Source organism: Schistocerca serialis, chromosome 8, assembly GCF_023864345.2.
Source record: "Schistocerca serialis cubense isolate TAMUIC-IGC-003099 chromosome 8, iqSchSeri2.2, whole genome shotgun sequence".
NCBI lineage: Eukaryota > Metazoa > Arthropoda > Insecta > Orthoptera > Acrididae > Schistocerca > Schistocerca serialis.
In genome coordinates this window covers 398,218,520-398,237,818 of record NC_064645.1, presented here as the reverse complement: position 1 = coordinate 398,237,818, position 19,299 = coordinate 398,218,520, and the positions used below count along the sequence as shown (strand labels likewise).

At 46.3% G+C, this 19,299-nt stretch overlaps 1 protein-coding gene across 1 annotated transcript in view; it reads right to left on the bottom strand.

The window, feature by feature from the left end:
- Positions 1-2,542: 2,542 nt before the first annotated feature.
- The window catches only part of LOC126417033 (ankyrin repeat domain-containing protein 65-like), a 71,786-nt gene continuing 55,029 nt past the window's right edge, over positions 2,543-19,299 (bottom strand). The window contains exons 4-6 of the mRNA XM_050084924.1: positions 18,781-19,274; positions 10,330-10,511; positions 2,543-3,442 (exon numbers count right to left, since the gene is read on the bottom strand). Of these exons, the coding sequence (XP_049940881.1) occupies positions 3,255-3,442; positions 10,330-10,511; positions 18,781-19,274 (864 nt within the window). The 3' untranslated portion in view covers positions 2,543-3,254. The remainder of the gene's footprint in view (positions 3,443-10,329; positions 10,512-18,780; positions 19,275-19,299) is intronic.

Below are 19,299 nucleotides of genomic sequence, written 5' to 3'. Positions count from 1 at the left end.
ACATAACACCCATAACTGAATATCTCCACGAACACGAAATACTTTTCAGCATGTTACAAGGCTGGAACGTTACAGACTACCATGAAAAATTCTAAAGCACGTTCCCGTACAAGTGTTGAAAAGACCTAACACCTGAAAGGGCGATGATGATGATAATACTAATGGTAACGTAGGTGGCAAATTCTTCGACGATAGTAGTAAGTCAGACTCTGCTTTCCGAATTTTACACACCTTTGCAAGAAATTCAATCTGAGTGTGCACCCTAACTATGCAGTTAATTAGCTACCTTGAAGATGGGAAGATAAGAAGAGCAGAAGATATACTCATGAAACGCAAAATGTTTTAATAAACATTCATGTTAATCTTCTTCTGTTCGAAAATCAATTTTCTTGTTTCTTTGGATATTAATGGATATGCAGCTAAATATGGTGACACCTTTCAAAGCAAATAATCGTTTTATTGAAATCGAGGATTATTATTGTAAATTTTCTGTGTTTCAGACGTATACATTAGTTCACTACTACTGGGAGACAATGTTTATCGCTCATGAAGCAACATACACTCCTGGAAATTGAAATAAGAACACCGTGAATTCATTGTCCCAGGAAGGGGAAACTTTATTGACACATTCCTGGGGTCAGATACATCACATGATCACACTGACAGAACCACAGGCACATAGACACAGGCAACAGAACATGCACAATGTCGGCACTAGTACAGTGTATATCCACCTTTCGCGGCAATGCAGGCAGCTATTCTCCCATCGAGACGATCGTAGAGATGCTGGATGTAGTCCTGTGGAACGGCTTGCAATGCCATTTCCACGTGGCGCCTCAGTTGGACCAGAGTTCGTGCTGGACGTGCAGACCGCGTGAGACGACGCTTCATCCAGTCCCAAACATGCTCAATGGGAACAGATCCGGAGATCTTGCTGGCCAGGGTAGTTGACTTACACCTTCTAGAGCACGTTGGGTGGCACGGGATACATGCGGACGTGCATTGTCCTGTTGGAACAGCAAGTTCCCTTGCCGGTCTAGGAATGGTAGAACGATGGGTTCGATGACGGTTTGGATGTACCGTGCACTATTCAGTGTCCCCTCGACGATCACCAGTGGTGTACGGCCAGTGTAGGAGATCGCTCCCCACACCATGATGCCGGGTGTTGGCCCTGTGTGCCTCGGTCGTATGCAGTCCTGATTGTGGCGCTCACCTGCACGGCGCCAAACACGCATACGACCATCATTGGCACCAAGGCAGAAGCGACTCTTATCGCTGAAGACGACACGTCTCCATTCGTCCCTCCATTCACGCCTGTCGCGACACCACTGGAGGCGGGCTGCACGATGTTGGGGCGTGAGCGGAAGACAGCCTAACGGTGTGCGGGACCGTAGCCCAGCTTCATGGAGACGGTTGCGAATGGTCCTCGCCAATACCCCAGGAGCAACAGTGTCCCTAATTTGCTGGGAAGTGGCGGTGCGGTCCCCTACGGCACTGCGTAGGATCCTACGGTCTTGGCGTGCATCCGTGCGTCGCTGCGGTCCGGTCCCAGGTCGACGGGCACATGCACCTTCCGCCGACCACTGGCGACAACATCGATGTACTGTGGAGACCTCACGCCCCACGTGTTGAGCAATTCGGCGGTACGTCCACCCGGCCTCCCGCATGCCCACTATATGCCCTCGCTCAAAGTCCGTCAACTGCACATACGGTTCACGTCCACGCTGTCGCGGCATGCTACCAGTGTTAAAGACTGCGATGGAGCTCCGTATGCCACGGCAAACTTGCTGACACTGACGGCGGCGGTGCAAAAATGCTGCGCAGCTAGCGCCATTCGACGGCCAACACCGCGGTTCCTGGTGTGTCCGCTGTGCCGTGCGTGTGATCATTGCTTGTACAGCCCTCTCGCAGTGTCCGGAGCAAGTATGGTGGGTCTGACACACCGGTGTCAATGTGTTCTTTTTTCCATTTCCAGGAGTGTATATGCATCATGGCAGTGGTATATCATGTGATACTTCAGCTTCAGGTTTTGATGGTGATTGGTTATGGGATGAAAAAGCTTTCTCGAATGAATCTGTTACACTTTTGTGAAATTCTTAAACTATTTTGAAACTTACCGACATGTAAAACTGAGATCTGTTCCTAAACACGGACTCGGAACTGGCCCTTGGAACCTCAGTTCTTGTAACAGCTTTTATCTGTCACTAAGTTTCAAAATTGCACTTGAGGATGACAGATTCATTATGGAAACATCTGTCCAGGTTATGGCTAATCCAGTTTCTTCACGCTATCATATCTCCCAGAAGTATTACTCCAACAGAGCATATAGCAGAGTTTCAATAAAGTTTTGTAAAATGGAAGACGTATGGTTACAGAATTAAAGCCGTGAGGAGAGGTCGTGAGCCGTGCCTGAACGTTCAACCAATAAAAACAGTGCCAAAAAGGTAAGGCCTGGGTTCGAACACACAGTATTATTTTTTAGAAAGGTCTGTAGTAACTGGGTAGCAGATTTTCATTCTTACATGGCTTAAATAAATTATAATAACTGGTAATGAAATTTATTCACATATACATGTTTCTTGCATTAACCACTAATACAAATTATTCAGTTCACATGAAGCAATACTAGCGTTGATTGTGCATAGTATATGATTGAGGAGCTTGATCAATATTCGTAGTACCATCCACAACATCTCTATGTGACTACAAAGCATTCTTAAAACTGTATTCTGTGATTGTTTGTAAGTCAGATTGTTGCAGATCCGTTTTCAGTTTTTGTGTTAAAGATGCAACGAACACGTAGTCCTTACAGCACTTAGAAAACATCATATAACGTCACGCGCAGTGATCTGCGGCCACTGCGCCGTTGAAATGTCGCTATAGTCTAACGTCGCGCTTAGGGCCTGAGGCATGCTCTGTATAGCACCTGAACGGACTGATTTCTCTGCAGCCTCTGTTATCCAAGGATGTTCAATAATTCAACGAAACAAGTTATCATTTTCAAAAAAAAAAACCTGCTGTATTGTTGCTTGCATGTGATGTTTATAACAGGACAGATTTTCCACTACTCAACGGACCGTTTAAAGAACACACTCGCACACGTTCTGGAGTAAACACCGTCCTGGGATTGAGGCCAGCTGTTGGGCAAGTTGCCTCTGGCCGCACCCTCGTGACGTAAAACCTGGCCGCGGTGACATCACGCGCGGCAGGCAGTTCACTGCCGCCGAGACGCTGCTCTCTGCTGTGTGACGTCATCAGGCGAGCAGCTGCGGCGCAGCCTTGGCCGGGCCGTCGAGCAGCAAGTCGCCGCAGCCGTGCGCCGCCGGTTCCTCCTGTGGCAGGCCGGCTGCTGCCGGCGACAGCAGCGCCACGACGCCGGAACAGCCGCTCGCCGCCGCCACCTGCAGGGCGGTGCGGCCGTCGCTGTCGCGCGCCTCCACGTCTGTCAACGAAAAGAAATGAGAACCCACTTCAGTAGCCAAACAACGGGCCTCAAACCATTAGGGTCAAAATTAAGCAGAGAGTTCTTGTTTTAGTAGTAGCCATCACATCGAGGCTTGTTTTGATGCAGCTCCGCACTCCAGTGAACCATGTACAGGATATTTCATTTTGCGTAACTACAGCTCCCTACTACATCCATTTGAACCTGATTATTGAGCTCAGTCCTTGGACTCCCCTTACCGTTTAACTCACACCACTTCTTTCTAGCCGGCCGTTGTGGCCGAGCGCTTCTAGGGGCTTCAGTCTGGAACCGCGCGACCGCTACGGTAGCAGGTTCGAATCCTGCCTCGGGCATGGATGTGCTTGATGTCCTTAGGTTAGTTAGGTTTAAGTAGTTCTAAGTTCGAGGGGACTGATGACCTCAGATGTTAAGTCCCATAATGCTCAGAGCCAATTGAGCCCAACCACTTCTTTCCATTAACAAGTCCACTGTTCATTGATGGGCTTCCGTATAGGTCAACAAACAGCCCAATTTAGTAGCTGAATCTTGAGGAGATGATTCCCAACTTAACGGTTCAAGATTATGCTAGCAATTTCGGTCGTCGTAGACATCGGTTCAAGGACCGACTGGTGCAGCTTCTAACAACCCCACCACAACAGAGGTCAAAATTTTAATAATGATTGTGGTGTTGCTCACGCTGCTAAATATTGCATTTTCGGGCAACAACAAAGTTATTATGTGGCAGGTGTCTTTAGAGCACAGTTAATAAAGTCATTTCATGTAATAATGAATAAACTAGGCACTCATCTTTTCGTGTTTCCCACGCTGGTCCCGTTGTAAAATCATGGCTCAATCGTCGAAAATATAGGTGGTGATGATTCCAAGCTCGGATGCAAAGAGGCCTAGGTTTTGTTATGCGATATTCAAAAGTTTTATAGATGTGTTTCACAAACCATTCTTGAAGATTGAACCTTTGAAAGTTAGCACAATGGTGTTGTAAAAAAGTAATCAGCACTCCGAATGTAAGTTACACTTGCTTTTTACTGCATTCGTTGCAATATCACGTAACACACAAAACATCACTTCACGATACAAAACATACTTGAAAACATCTTCCTCGCTGTTAAAGTTCACGTTTTATAAGCTGACTGCAATTTACGTCTTTTCAACATGACGTCCAAGACTTGATTTTCTCAAGGTCCGACTCTCTAACAACTCTAACTAACTAATAATCGCTTAAGCGCCCAAAAATCAAGAGTTTCAAGTACGTCAAAGATCATAGTGACAAAAGAAAGAATACGCATATGAATAATATCATTGCAACATAAACATATCGATGTATCAAAGAACCTCTACATTAATGAAATAAAATCTGAATGTTGTCTCAGAAATATGTCAACTACTTTAGAGAAACGCAGTAGAATATTGCTGGTATCGAGAGGTTGAGTTGAGATGCCGTAATGGTTACGTAATTCAAGTACCATTACAAGCTCAGCATGCAAATGAACTCTGTAATGTTTTTCCACCTCTTTATAACTACAGCATCCCCCACTCAATTGAATCTGCTAACTGTAATGAAGTCTTGGTTTACCTCCACATTTTTCGTACTCATCACTTCCTTCCATTCCCAGATTTAGTATTTTTTCATCCCTCAGGATATTACCTATAATACTATCCAGTTTTTAACTAAGTTGTGCGATCAAGCTCTTCCCTCGTCACTTCCATACAGAACCTCTTATTAGGTACTCGATCTACCCACTCAACCTTCAACGTACTTCTCCAGTATCCTGTTTCAAAAGCTTCTGTTCTCTTCCTTTTTGTAGTATTTATCGTTCATTTACCATATCCATACAAGCAACACAGCAAAATAAAAAAAAGTTTGATTGACAAAATTTAGGTTAAATTGCAACGGGAGAGTACGATAAAATACAATAAAGAATATTCTACAGCCAACAAAAAGCGACAAGTATCAATAAACAAAGAGAGCAGCAAAAATGCGAGAAGATTTACTATATGATAAAGTGAAATCTTTAAGAAAATATAATACTGATACTAATACCTACGACCTCCATCTGTATTCAACATCAGTGTCATAGTCTGAACGTAACAATAAAAATGCATGTGATGCAAAATTAGCGAATTCTTTAGGTTTTCTGTAGAGTTTATGTGCATTATGTGTCCTTCGTTTGAAGGTAATACGCTATGAATGTGAACGGGGGACCACGAGATCAACAGAACGGGAGCGTATTTGCACAGTGAGATACCGGCCACAGCACTCAGTTGCCTTATCTATTATCGTTATCTGAACAAATTTCGGTGTCTCGTGCCAGTCACAAGTGGAAACTACACAGGACACAAATACACAGTCATGTGGCACCTGTCACATTGCACTAAGAATATATCTTGTAGAAGAGGCAACGTGTTTTCAGCGAGTGGTATTAAAATTACCAAATACATTCACGAATATGTCACACGAATAGGCGTCCAAAATATTCCTCACGGACCGTGGTCGTAAATTATCTCTCCCATTTTCTTTCCACTTCTTCTAGCTTCTGACAATATCCTGATTGCATCATTCTTGCCACATTGACATTCAGAAGGGAGTAGCACATATTCTAATATCTCCAGATAGCTCTATTCCAAGTCCCTCTGTTAACGAGTTGACAAATCACATTTTATGGTCGTTCATTGCGCCAATGGCGGTTTGACATTTCCATGTCCTAAGTCAATTCATCTGATAATCATTTCTTTATCGATTCCTTCACATTTTTCCGGCAGCCATTTCGCAATAACATCTCTGCACTACCTATTTATTTCATTCCTAAGTGACTTGTATTTCTGTTTGCCCGCATTTCCATTAACATTTTTGTACTTCCTTCTTTAATCGATCACCTGAAGTATTTCCCTGTTACCCATGGTTTCTTCGTATTTATCTTCTTTGTAGCTATGATTTTCTCTCCAAGTACAGTAACTGACCTCTTTAAGGATCACCATTAACCTTCATCTGAAATGCCGACTGAACTATTCCTCATCGGAATTTCTATAGCTTCAGAGCACTTAAAACTGATCTCTTCATTCCTTAACGCTTCCGTATTCCACTTCTTTGCGCATTGATTCTTCCTGACTAGTTTCTTAAACTTGCTGAAGTGAACTTCATCACTACTAAATTGGGATCTGAGTCTATATCTGCTCCTGGATACGTCTTCCTTTCCAGTATCTGATTTCGGAATCTCTGTCTGACCATGATCGTATCTCCCGGCCCTTTTCAAGTATACCTCCTGCTCTCGTGATTCTTGTACAGAGTAATCGCTGTTACTAGCTGAAATACATTACAGATTTCAATTAGTCTTTCTCTTCTCTCATTCCTAGCATCAAACCCACATTCTCCAGTGATCCTTTCTTCCACTCCTTCCCCTACATCTTAATTCCGATTCCTCATGACTTTTTCATCCCATTTTACGTTCTGAATTACTCGTTGAATATTGTCATACACTTTGTCTGTCTCTTCATCTTTGGCTTGTGACGTGTATACCTCAACTACTATTGTCGGTGTCAGTCTGCTGTCGATTCTGATAAGAACAGCCCTATCCCTGAACAGCTCACAGTAACTGACTCCCTGACCTATTTTCTTATTCATAAGGAATCCTACTCTCGTTATACCATTTTCTGCTGATGCTGGGATTACCCTGTACTCATTCGACGCAAGTCCTTGGGTTTTTTTTATTTCACCTCACTGACTTCCACTATATTTGGACTGAGTCTTTGCATTTTCCTTTCAGATTTTGTAGCTTCCCCACCACGTTCAAGCATATGGTATTCCACGCCCCGACTCGGGAACGTTATCCTGTAGCTGGTTATTCAGTCTCTTTCTCATGGTGACGTCACCCACGGCAGTCCCCTCCCGCAGATCTAAATGGGGATTAGAGCGGAATCTTTTGCCATCGGAGGGATCATCGTAACTATTTCAGTTACAGGCCACATTTCCTGTGGATGAACATTACATATCTTTAATGCATTGGTTTCCATTTCCTCTTGTCGTTGATCATTGCTGATTCTCCCGCCTTGTAGAGGCCGTTTCCCACCCCAAGGTCAAGAGAGTGCCCTGAACTTCTGTCCACACCTCCGCCTTGTTTGACAAAGCCGTTGGCTGAAAGAAGGCCGCTGCTTATGCCGAACGTCTTCGGCCGCCATTGCTTTGTTCGTTGCATTTCGTTTGGACGACTTCATTGGAGACCCGTTTAAGTTCACCGTTCATTCGTTTACTGAGGTTTTTTTTTTTTTTTTTTTTTTTTTTTTTTTTTTTTTTTTTTTTTTTTTACTACACAGGGCAGCCAGCCCTCTAACCGAACACGCTGAGCTACTCTGCCGGCAATCCCGAGACAACGAGTTCAATCGACCTTCTAAAAACATCCCACAAGTTTTCCATTAGGCTGAGGTCTCAGACCAGACCATTTAAAGAAATACCAAAATATTTTATTGCAGCAGTCGACGAACGCACTTTCTCAAGTTCTGTTGTCCTGATAATACAGGATAATACAGGACTGTTCTTCTTTTCTCAGAACAGGAAGCTTTCAGACGTGTCCCTCTCTTTCGGCATTTAGCTTTTTCTTAAGCGCAGTAGGGAGACCACACACAAACGATGAAAGTAGCCTCCAATACTCTACTACCACCTCCGTACTTCGCTGATGGAGCTGCACATTATCGCAGGTGAGCCCTTGCATCGGTTTGTCACTGTACACCGCCTCAAGCATCGATTAGCACTAATCAGACAGCAGTGGTCAGTTCCATATGAAGAAGGGATGTCCATATACTTTTAACCAGGGAGCGTATGGTACCCCTATGAGGAACGCCTAAAAGGAGAAATCGACTGTACAGAAAAAAGGCAGTACGAATGATCACAGTATTCTTTGTGTAGTAAAACAGAGTGATAAAAATGTGATAAGATCTCAAGTCGTAGGTACTCCTCGAGAGACACTAAAACCTGCAGACTACAGGTCATCTCTTTCAGGGTAGAAACTACGGAAACTGTCCAGCTCACTAAGTATCGAAGATCATGTAGTTGCGTTGATGACATTCGGGAAATAAGATTCTGAACAGAGGTGTATGAGCAGTCTCTACTACCCCGCTCTGGCCTTGAATAAAACGCGGAGGTAGCTCACTGTGTTTTGTGTATGTGATATTCCACAGCGGCTAAGTATATGAATAAAGAAGACATGACCGTCTCTAAGTTGCAATGTTGCTATAGTTATTCAATGACTAATTTCAATAGTATTGTCATCTTCTGTTGTTGTTGTTGTGGTCTTCAGTCCAGTGACTGGTTTGATGCAGCTCTCCATGCTACTCTATCCTGTGCAAGCTGCTTCATCTCCCAGTACGTACTGCAACCTACATCCTTCTGAACCTGTTTAGTATATTCATCTCTTGGTCTCCCTCTACGATTTTTACCCTCCACGCTGCCCTTCAATACTAAATTGGTGATCCCTTGATGCCTCAGAACATGTCCTACTAACTGGTCCTTTATTCTAGTCAAGTTGTGCCACATACTCCTCTTCTCCCCAATTTTATTCAGTACCTCCTCATTAGTTGTGTGATCTACCCATCTAATCTTCAGCATTCTTCTGTAGCACCACATTCTGAAAGCTTCTATTCTCTTCTTGTCCAAACTATTTATCGTCCATGTTTCACTTCCATACATGGCTACACTCCATACAAATACTTTCAGAAACAACTTTCTGACACTTAAATCTATACTCGATGTTAACAAATTTCTCTTGTTCAGAAACGCTTTCCTTGCGATTGCCAGTCTACATTTTATACCCTCTCTACTTCGATCATCATCAGTTATTTTGCTCCCCTAATAGCAAAACTCCTTTACTTCTTTAAGTGTCTCATTTCCTAATCTAATTCCCTCAGCATCGCCCGACTTAAACGACTACATTCCATTATCCTCGTTTTGCTTTTGTTAATGATCATCTTATATCCTCCATTCAAGACACTGTCCATTCCGTTCAGCTGCTCTTCCAAGTCCCCTGCTGTCTCTGACAGAACTACAATGTCATCGGCAAACATCAAAGTTTTAATTTCTTTTCCATGGATTTTAATACCTACTCCGTATTTTTCTTTTGTTTCCTTTACTGCTTGCTCAATATACAGATTGTATAACATCGGGGAGAGGTTACAACCCTGTCTCACTCCCTTCTCAACCACTGCTTCCCTTTCATGCCCCTCGACTCTTATAACTGCCATCTGGTTTCTGTACAAATTGTAAATAGCCTTTCGCTCCCTGTATGTTATCCCCGCCACCTTCACAAATTGAAAGAGAGTATTCCAGCCAACATTGTCAAAAGCTTTCTCTAAGTCTACAAATGCTAGAAACGTAGGCTTGCCTTTTCTTAATCTAGCTTCTAAGATAAGCCGTAGGGTCAGTATTGCCTCATGCGTTCCAACATTTCTACGGAATCCAAACTGATCTTCCCCGAGGTCGGTTTCTACCAGTTTTTCGCTTCTAGCAAACGTAATTATATCATACTAGCTTGACAGACCGAGCCATTGCTACCATATGCAATGGAAACTAGTCAGCCACGAACAAAGAAAATCATACTGTAACTAGGTAGGGCTCGTGTGTTCTTCCAAACCTTAATGTGTTGCACCGTAGACACTCCCTTCTGCCATGCATCTCACAGCGCAATGCAGGGTTCATGGTAGAATCACCGCCGCTGTTAGTGCACATTAAGAGATTGGTGTTGGACGGGTGAGGCAAGCACTTGCACAACGGTTCATTGCAACATCGAGGTGGAAGATGGGTGGGGTCACCTAAGATATGCGTGATAATCGCCCTGGAGCCGCAGTATCCGGAGATAAGCTGAGCCGCAGCGCACACAGCTCACCTGCCCCGGCGTCGACGAGCACGCGGGCTATGGCCACGTGTCCCTCTGCGGCCGCCACGTGCAGCGGCGTCCTCTGGAACAGCGGCTCCCACCGGTCCACGGACCCGCCGGCCCCAAGCAGCAGGCTGGCCACCTCAGCCTGGTCCCATTCGGCCGCACGGTGCAGACTCGTCATGCCGAACCTGCGCATCATGGCTACCATCGCTACCGCTCGTATGTCAAGTACACAAGCGGCAAGACGCAGTCAATACTTTCGCTGTGCAGTGCCGATGGTACTGTTACCGACGACTGTGCCGCTAAAGCGCAGTTATTGTACGCAGTTTTCCAAAATTCCTTCACCTGGGAAGACAAATGAATATTCCTGAATTCGAAACACGAACAGCTGCTAGCATGAGTTTCTTAGAAGTAGATACCCTATCGGTTGCGAAGCAACTCAAATCGCTTGATACGGGCAAGTCTTCTGGTCCAGATTGTATACCGATTAGGTTCCTTTCAGATTACGCTGTAACAATAGCTCCCTACTTAGCAATCATATACAACCACTCGCTCACCGATAGATCTGTACCTACAGATTGGAAAATTGCGCAGGTGTTTAAGAACGGTAGTAGGAATAATCCATCGAACTACAGACCTATATCATTGACGTCGGTTTGCAGTAGGGTTTTCGAGCATATACTGTACTCAAACATTATGAATCACCGCGAAGGGAACGATCTATTGGTACGTAATCAGCATGATTTCAGAAAGCATCGTTCTTGTGCAACGCAATTAGCTCTTTCTTCGCACGAAGTAATGGCCGCTATCGACAGGGGATCTCAAGTTGTTTCCGTATTTCTAGATTTGCGGAAAGCTTTTGACACCGTTCCTCACAAGCGACTTCTAATCAAGCTGCGGGCCTATGGGGTACCGTCTCAGTTGTGCGACTGGATTCGTGATTTCCTGTCAGTAAGGCCGCAGTTCGTAGTGATAGACGGCAAATCAACGAGTAAAACTGAAGTGATATCAAGTGTTCCCCAGGGAAGCATCCTGCGACTTCTGCTGTTCCTGATGTATATAAATGACCTGGGTGACAATCTGAGCAGTTCTCTTAGGATGTTCGCAGGTGATGCTGTAATTTACCGTCTAGTAAGGTCATCCGAAGACCAGTATCAGTTGCAAAGCGATTTAGGAAAGATTGCTATATGGTGTGGCAGGTGGCAGTTGACGCTAAATAACGAAAAGTGTGAGGTGATCCACATGAGTTCCAAAAGAAATCCGTTGGAATTCGGGTTGACGGAGGAGATAGAGAAGATCCAAAGAAGAGCGGCGCGTTTCGTCACCGGGTTATTTGGTAACCGTGATAGCGTTACGGAGATGTTTAATAAACTCAAGTGGCAGACTCTGCAAGAGAGGCGCTCTGCATCGCGGTGTAGCTTGCTCGCCAGGTTTCGAGAGGGTGTGTTTCTGGATGAGGTATCGAATATATTGCTTCCCCCTACTTATACCTCCCGAGGAGATCAAGAATGTAAAATTAGAGAGATTAGAGCGCGCACGGAGGCTTTCAGACAGTCGTTCTTCCCGCGAACCATACGCGACTGGAACAGGAAAGGGAAGTAATGACAGTGGCACGTAAAATGCCCTCCGCCACACACCGTTGGGTGGCTTGCGGAGTATCAATGTAGATGTAGATGTAGATGTAGATGTACTCGATATATAGTACAGTTCTCAAGGCTGTCAAATCAGCTAAGTACCTGGGTGTCAAAATTACGAACAACTTCAGTTGGAAACACCACATAGATAATATGGTGGGGAAGGCGAGCCAAATGTTGCGTTCCATTGGCAGGACACTTAGAAGATGCAACAAGTCCACTAAAGAGACAGCTTACACTACACTCGTTCGTCCTCTGTTAGAATATTGCTGCGCGGTGTGGGATCCTTACCAGGTGGGATTGACGGAGGACATCGATGGGTGCAAAAAAGGGCAGCTCGTTTTGTATTATCACGTAATAGGGGAGAGAGTGTGGCAGATATGATACGCGAGTTGGGATGGAAGTCATTAAAGCAAAGGCGTTTTTCGTCTCGGCGAGATCTATTTACGTAATTTCAGTCACCAACTTTCTCTTCCGAATGCGAAAATATTTTGTTGAGCCCAACCTACATAGGTAGGAATGATCATCAAAATAAAATAAGAGAAATCAGCGCTCGAGCAGAAAGGTTTGGGTGTTAGTTTTTCCTGCGCGCTGTTCGGGAGTGGAAAGGTAGAGAGATAGTGTGATTGTGGTTCGATGAACCCTCTGACAAGCACTTAAATGTGAATTGCAGAGTAACCATGTAGATGTAGATGTAGAATGGAAGCCTTCTTCTTACTAATATTTTTCTCCTAATACTTCTGTTACAAAAGACTTCTGTTACAGAAGACTAAGGAATTTAGTTAATAGAGAAGCTAGGAAAGCAAAAGAAAATTTTCTTGAAGAAATGTGCAGAGAATGTGTAGAGAAAAAAATGGCTGACATCGAAATAAGTGTCCAAGGAACAGAAAAGCAACCGAAATCACTCAACAGAGGAAAGCCCACTGGACCTGACGGGATACCAGTTCGATTCTGCACAGAGTACGCGAAAGAACTTGGCCCCCTTCTAACAGCCGTGTACCGCAAGTCTCTAGAGGAACGGAAGGTTCCAAATGATTGGAAAAGAGCGCAGGTAGTCCCAGTCTTCAAAAAGGGTCGTCGAGCAGATGCGCAAAACTATAGACCTATATCTCTTACGTCGATCTGTTGTAGAATTTTAGAACAAGTTTTTTGCTCACGTATCATGTCGTTTCTGGAAACCCAGAATCTGCTCTGTAGGAATCAACATGGATTCCGGAAACAGTGATCGTATGAGATCCAACTCGCTTTATTTGTTCATGAGATCCAGAAAATATTAGATACAGGCTCCCAGGTAGATGCCATTTTCCTTGACTTCCGGAAGGCATTCGATACAGTTCCGCACTGTCGCCTGATAAACAAAGTAAGAGCCTACGGAATATCAGACCAGCTGTGTGCCTGGATAGAAAAGTTTTTAGCAAACAGAACACAGCATATTGTTCTCAATGGAGTGACGTCTACAGACGTTAAAGTAACCTCTGGCGTGCCACAGGGGAGTGTTACGGGACCATTGCTTATCACAATATATATAAATGACCTAGTAGATGGTGTCGGAAGTTCCACGCGGCTTTTCGGGGATGATGCTGTAGTATCCAGAGAAGTTGCAGCATTAGAAAATTGTAGCGAAATGCAGGAAGATCTGCAGCGGATAGGCGCTTGGTGCAGGGAGTGGCAACCGACCCTTAACATAGACAAATGTAATGTATTGCGAATACATATAGAGAAGGATCCTTTATTGTATGATTATATGATAGCGGAACAAACACTGGTAGCAGTTACTTCTGTAAAATATCTGGGAGTATGCGTGCGGAACGATTTGAAGTGGAATGATCATATAAAATTAATTGTTGGTAAGGCGGGTACCAGGTTGAGATTCATTGGGAGAGTCCTTAGAAAATGTAGTCCATCAACAAAGGAGGTGGCTTACAAAACACTCGTTCGACCTATACTTGAGTATTGCTCATCAGTGTGGGATCCATACCAGGTCGAGTTAACGGAGGAGATTGATAAGATCCAAAGGAGAGCGGCGCGTTTCGTCACAGGGTTATATAATAAGCGTGATAGCGTTACGGAGATGTTTAGCAAACTCAAGTGGCCGACTCTGCAAGAGAGGCGCTCTACATCGCGGTGTAGCTTGCTGTCCAGGTTTTGAGAGGGTGCGTTTCTGGATGAGGTATCGAATATATTGCTTCCCCGTACTTATACTTTCCGAGGAGATCACGAATGTAAAGTTAGAGACATTCGAGCGCGCAAGGAGGCTTTCCGGCAGTCGTTCTTCCCGCGAACCATACGCGACTGGAACAGGAAAGGGAGGTAATGGCAATGGTTCTTAAAGTGACCACCGCCACACACCGTTGGGTGGCTTGCGGAGTATAAATGTAGATGTAGATTGGAAGTGGAAGAAAATATGCAACACGGTAGAACTGATTTAGCCTACAGTACAGCAAATCAATTTTTTAACAAACGTAAAACAACACTCTCAGGCGCAATAGAAAATAAAGAGGGGAAAACGCTGTTTGGTGAAGACGTGGTGAAGAGATGGAAAGAATACATAGAGGAGTTGTATGCCGGAACACCTCTTTCGGAGGAAGTAATAGGAAGAGAAGAGCAAGCAGACGAAGATGGCAAGGGAGATGACATTCTGCAAGAAGAATTTGACAGAGCTCTAAAAGAACTATGGGACAACAAAGCAACGGGTATTGAGGACATCCCTGCAGAACAAATAAAAAATACTGGTGACAGCATGAAAATGATGATGTTTAAACTTATTAGATCCCTCTATAACACAGGAGAAATACCGACAGACTTCCAGAAACGTGTCATTGTTCCTATACCAAAGAAGGCAGCAGCTACAAAATGCGAACAGGAGAGATAGCGACAGACTTCCAGAAATGTATCATTGTTCTTGTAGCAAAGAAGGCAGCAGCTACAAAATGTGAACAGTACCGAACTCTAAGCCTAATATCACATGCATCAAAAATTCTCATACAAATAGTTCTGAAGAGAAGGTGGAGGATATGTTGAGTGAAGATCAGTTTGGTTTCAAAAGAGGACTGGGAGCCGAGAGGCAATTCTGGCATTGAGACTCGTTATCGAAAATCAATTACAGAAAAATAAACCAACTTATAATGCCTTTGTAGACATGGAAAATGCGTTTGATAACGTTATCTGGCAAGAGATGTTCAGAGTGCTGAGGAAAAGTGGAATAAAGTACAAAGACATCCGTGTGATACTCAGTTTCTACAAGAATGAGGTGGCAGTGATTAGGAACTGTCACCATGAACGAGAACCAAATATTGAAAAAGGGGCAAGGCAAGGATGTGCTCTCTCTCGCCTAATATTCAACGCTTACATCCGGGAAGCTACAGACCAAGTTCGAGAAACTACTGAGGTGGGGATCAAAATTAATGGGCAGAAGACAGACATGCTACGTTATGCAGATGATATTGTTATTGTCACAGAGACAAAAGAAGATCTAGAGGAAGTAATCAGAACAATGGAAAAAATTCTATGCAATCTGTATGGAATGAGAATAAATAAGAAAAAGACTTAAAGTGATGGTATGCAGTACAGGAGCAAGATATGAACCTCTGAGAATGAGAATTGGAAGAGAGGAGCTGGAAGTGATAGAGGAATTTACTTACCTGGGAAGCAAAATCACAAGAGATGGAAGAAGGCGGAAAGAAAATGCGAACGGAATACAAAAGGACAAAATTGCATTTAATCGGAGAAGGAATTTACTCACCAGCAACAACATCAGTCTGAAAATAAGGAAACGTATCATACAAGGTTTCGTTTGGAGTGTGGCCCTATGCGGATGTGAAACTTGGACAATTAGAAGAGAAGAGAGAAGACGGCTAGAGGCCCTGGAGATGATGAAGATCAGCTGAAGAGACAAAGTAACAAATGAAGAGGTTCTTAGAAGAGTACAGGAAACCAGATCTCTCAGGAGGCACATCGAAACAAGAAGAGACAAACTCGTGGGGCCGCGCGGGATTAGCCGAGCGGTCTGAGGCGCTGCAGTCATGGACTGTGCGGATGGTCCCGGCGGAGGTTCGAGTCCTCCCTCGGGAGTGGGTGTGTGTGTTTGTCCTTAGTATAATTTAGGTTAAGTAGTGTGTAAGCTTAGGGACTGATTACCTTAGCAGTTAAGTGCCATAAGATTTCTCACACGTTTTTGAACAAACTTGTGGGGCACATCCTACGACACAACGACATCATTGGATCAATAGCAGGAGGAGCTATTGAGGGAAGGAATCGGCGGCGGCGACCAAGGATACCATACATGCAACCGATCATGAATGATGTTGGATGTAACACATACGTGGAAATGAAGAGGAAGGCAGACAAGAGAGGAATGGCGCTCTGCTGCAAACCAACCTCAGGGTTGAACACCAAAGACGGCAATCAATATTGCTCTGTGTATTACATTCGCTTGCCAACACTCTGCCTTCTTTTAATACACTGACGGAAATAACTGCAACACCAAGAAGTAATTTAGAGTAATGAAATTTCGGGAATATATTTGTCTAGGTAATATATTTAAATGATTATCATTTTTAAATCACAGGTTAATGTAAGCAATATAAGTCACTGCAGATCAGAAATGCCGGTGTGATAATAACAGGTGTAACTGCCAAAATGTTGGATGCTAGCATGCCAACGTGCGTGCATTCTACCATACAGGAGCCGAATGTCAGTTTGTGGGAAGGAGTTCCATGCCTGTTGCACCTCGCCGGTAAGTACAGGGACGGTTAATACTGGTTGTGGGCGATGCTTGAGCTCGTGTTTGATTGGAGACTGATCTTGTGATAGAGCAGACCAAGTCAACATGACACCACCTTGTAGCGCACGTAGTGTTAAGACGGTGGTATGTGGACGAGCGTTATCCTGTTGCAGAAAACACCCTATAATTCTGTTCGCGAATACCAGCAAAGCAGATCGAACCTCCACACTGACTCACAGATTTGCAGGCAACGTGCCTGGGATAACCGCGAGAGTGCTCCTGCCTTTATACAAAATCACACCCTCGATCATGACCCCAGATGTAGATCCAGTGCGTCTAAGCCGAAGACAGGTTGATTACAGGTGACCATCTGGCCTGCTGTTAACCAACACATGGCGCTCAGTGGCTACGAGGCAGGACAGGCTTTCATCAGGAAATACAACACAGCTCAACGTTCACATCGCATCCCAACGAGTTCTCGCCAGACACCAGCGACAGCGCTAGTGGTGGTGGTTTTGGGTCAGTGGAATGCACGGTATAGTGCTCCAGGCACGGAGCTATCCATCAAGTAACCGATTTGTAACAGTTCATTGTGTCACTGTGGTGCAAACTACTGCTCGAATTGCTGGTGCAGACGCAGTACGATGCGCCAGAGCCATACGCCGAACACAACGGTCTTCCAGAGCTCTGTCTTCTTGCCACCGTACATGCCCATGACCGCCGCTGCTAGCAGTAGTGTACAGTGGATAAATTCCGGACAAGTACACTCCTGGAAATTGAAATAAGAACACCGTGAATTCATTGTCCCAGGAAGGGGAAACGTTATTGGCACATTCCTGGGGTCAGATACATCACATGATCACACTGACAGAACCACAGGCACATAGACACAGGCAACAGAGCATGCACAATGTCGGCACTAGTACAGTGTATATCCACCTTTCGCAGCAATGCAGGCTGCTATTCTCCCATGGAGACGATCGTAGAGATGCTGGATGTAGTCCTGTGGAACGGCTTGCCATGCCATTTCCACCTGGCGCCTCAGTTGGACCAGCGTTCGTGCTGGACGTGCAGACCGTGTGAGACGACGCTTCATCCAGTCCCAAACATGCTCAATGGGGGACAGATCCGGAGATCTTGCTGGCCAGGGTAGTTGACTTACACCTTCTAGAGCACGTTGGGTGGCACGGGATACATGCGGACGTGCATTGTCCTGTTGGAACAGCAAGTTCCCTTGCCGGTCTAGGAATGGTAGAACGATGGGTTCGATGACGGTTTGGATGTACCGTGCACTATTCAGTGTCCCCTCTACGATCACCAGTGGTGTACGGCCAGTGTAGGAGATCGCTCCCCACACCGTGATGCCGGGTGTTGGCCCTGTGTGAGTCGGTCGTATGCAGTCCTGATTGTGGCGCTCACCTGCACGGCGCCAAACACGCATACGACCATCATTGGCACCAAGGCAGAAGCGACTCTCATCGCTGAAGACGACACGTCTCCATTCGTCCCTCCATTCACGCCTTTCGCGACACCACTGGAGGCGGGCTGCACGATGTTGGGGCGTGAGCGGAAGACGGCCTAACGGTGTGCGGGAACGTAGCCCAGCTTCATGGAGACGGTTGCGAATGGTCCTTGCCGATACCCCAGGAGCAAAAGTGTCCCTAATTTGCTGGGAAGTGGCGGTGCGGTCCCCTACGGCACTGCGTAGGATCCTACGGTCTTGGCGTGCATCCGTGCGTCGCTGCGGTCCGGTCCCAGGTCGACGGGCACGTGCACCTTCCGCCGACCACTGGCGACAACATCGATGTACTGTGGAGACCTCACGCCCCACGTGTTGAGCAATTCGGCGGTACGTCCACCCGGCCTCCCGCATGCTGACACTGACGACGGCGGTGCACAAATGCTGCGCAGCTAGCGCCATTCGACGGCCAACACCGCGGTTCCTGGTGTGTCCGCCGTGCCGTGCGTGTGATCATTGCTTGTACAGCCCTCTCGCAGTGTCCGGAGCAAGTATGGTGGGTCTGACACACCGGTGTCAATGTGTTATTTTTTCCATTTCCAGGAGTGTATTTCAGTAATATCGCGGAAGGAGAGCCTCACCTGTCTTCCGCGTCGGGGTCGGCGCCGGCGGAGAGCAGCGCCCGCAGCGCCGCCTGGTGGCCGCCCTCGGTGGCGAGGTGCAGCGCCGTCTGCCCCCAGCGGCCGTCCTTGGCGTCGGGGGCGGCGTCGCTGGCGGAGAGCAGCTCCCGCACGGCGCCGGCCCTGCCCCTGTCGGCGGCGCGGTGCAGCGGCGTCTGCCCCCAGCGCCAGTCGGCGGCGGAGGAGGCGGCGCCCGCCCCCAGCAGCAGGCGCACCGCCGCGGAGTAGCCCGCCTCCGCCGCCAGGTAGAGCGGCGTGCGCCCCAGGCGGTCACGCGGGTCCGTCCCGGAGGCGTCGAGCAGCAGGCGCACCACCTCGTAGTGGCCGGCGGCGGCGGCGCCGTGCAGCGGCGTCCACCCGTCCGCGTCCGCCGCCCCCGCGTCCGCGCCCGCCTCCAGCAGCGCCTCCGCAGTGCTCACGTGTCCGCCGGCCGCGGCGCGGTGCAGCGGCGTCGCCTGCCACAACAGCGGCTGCTTTGGG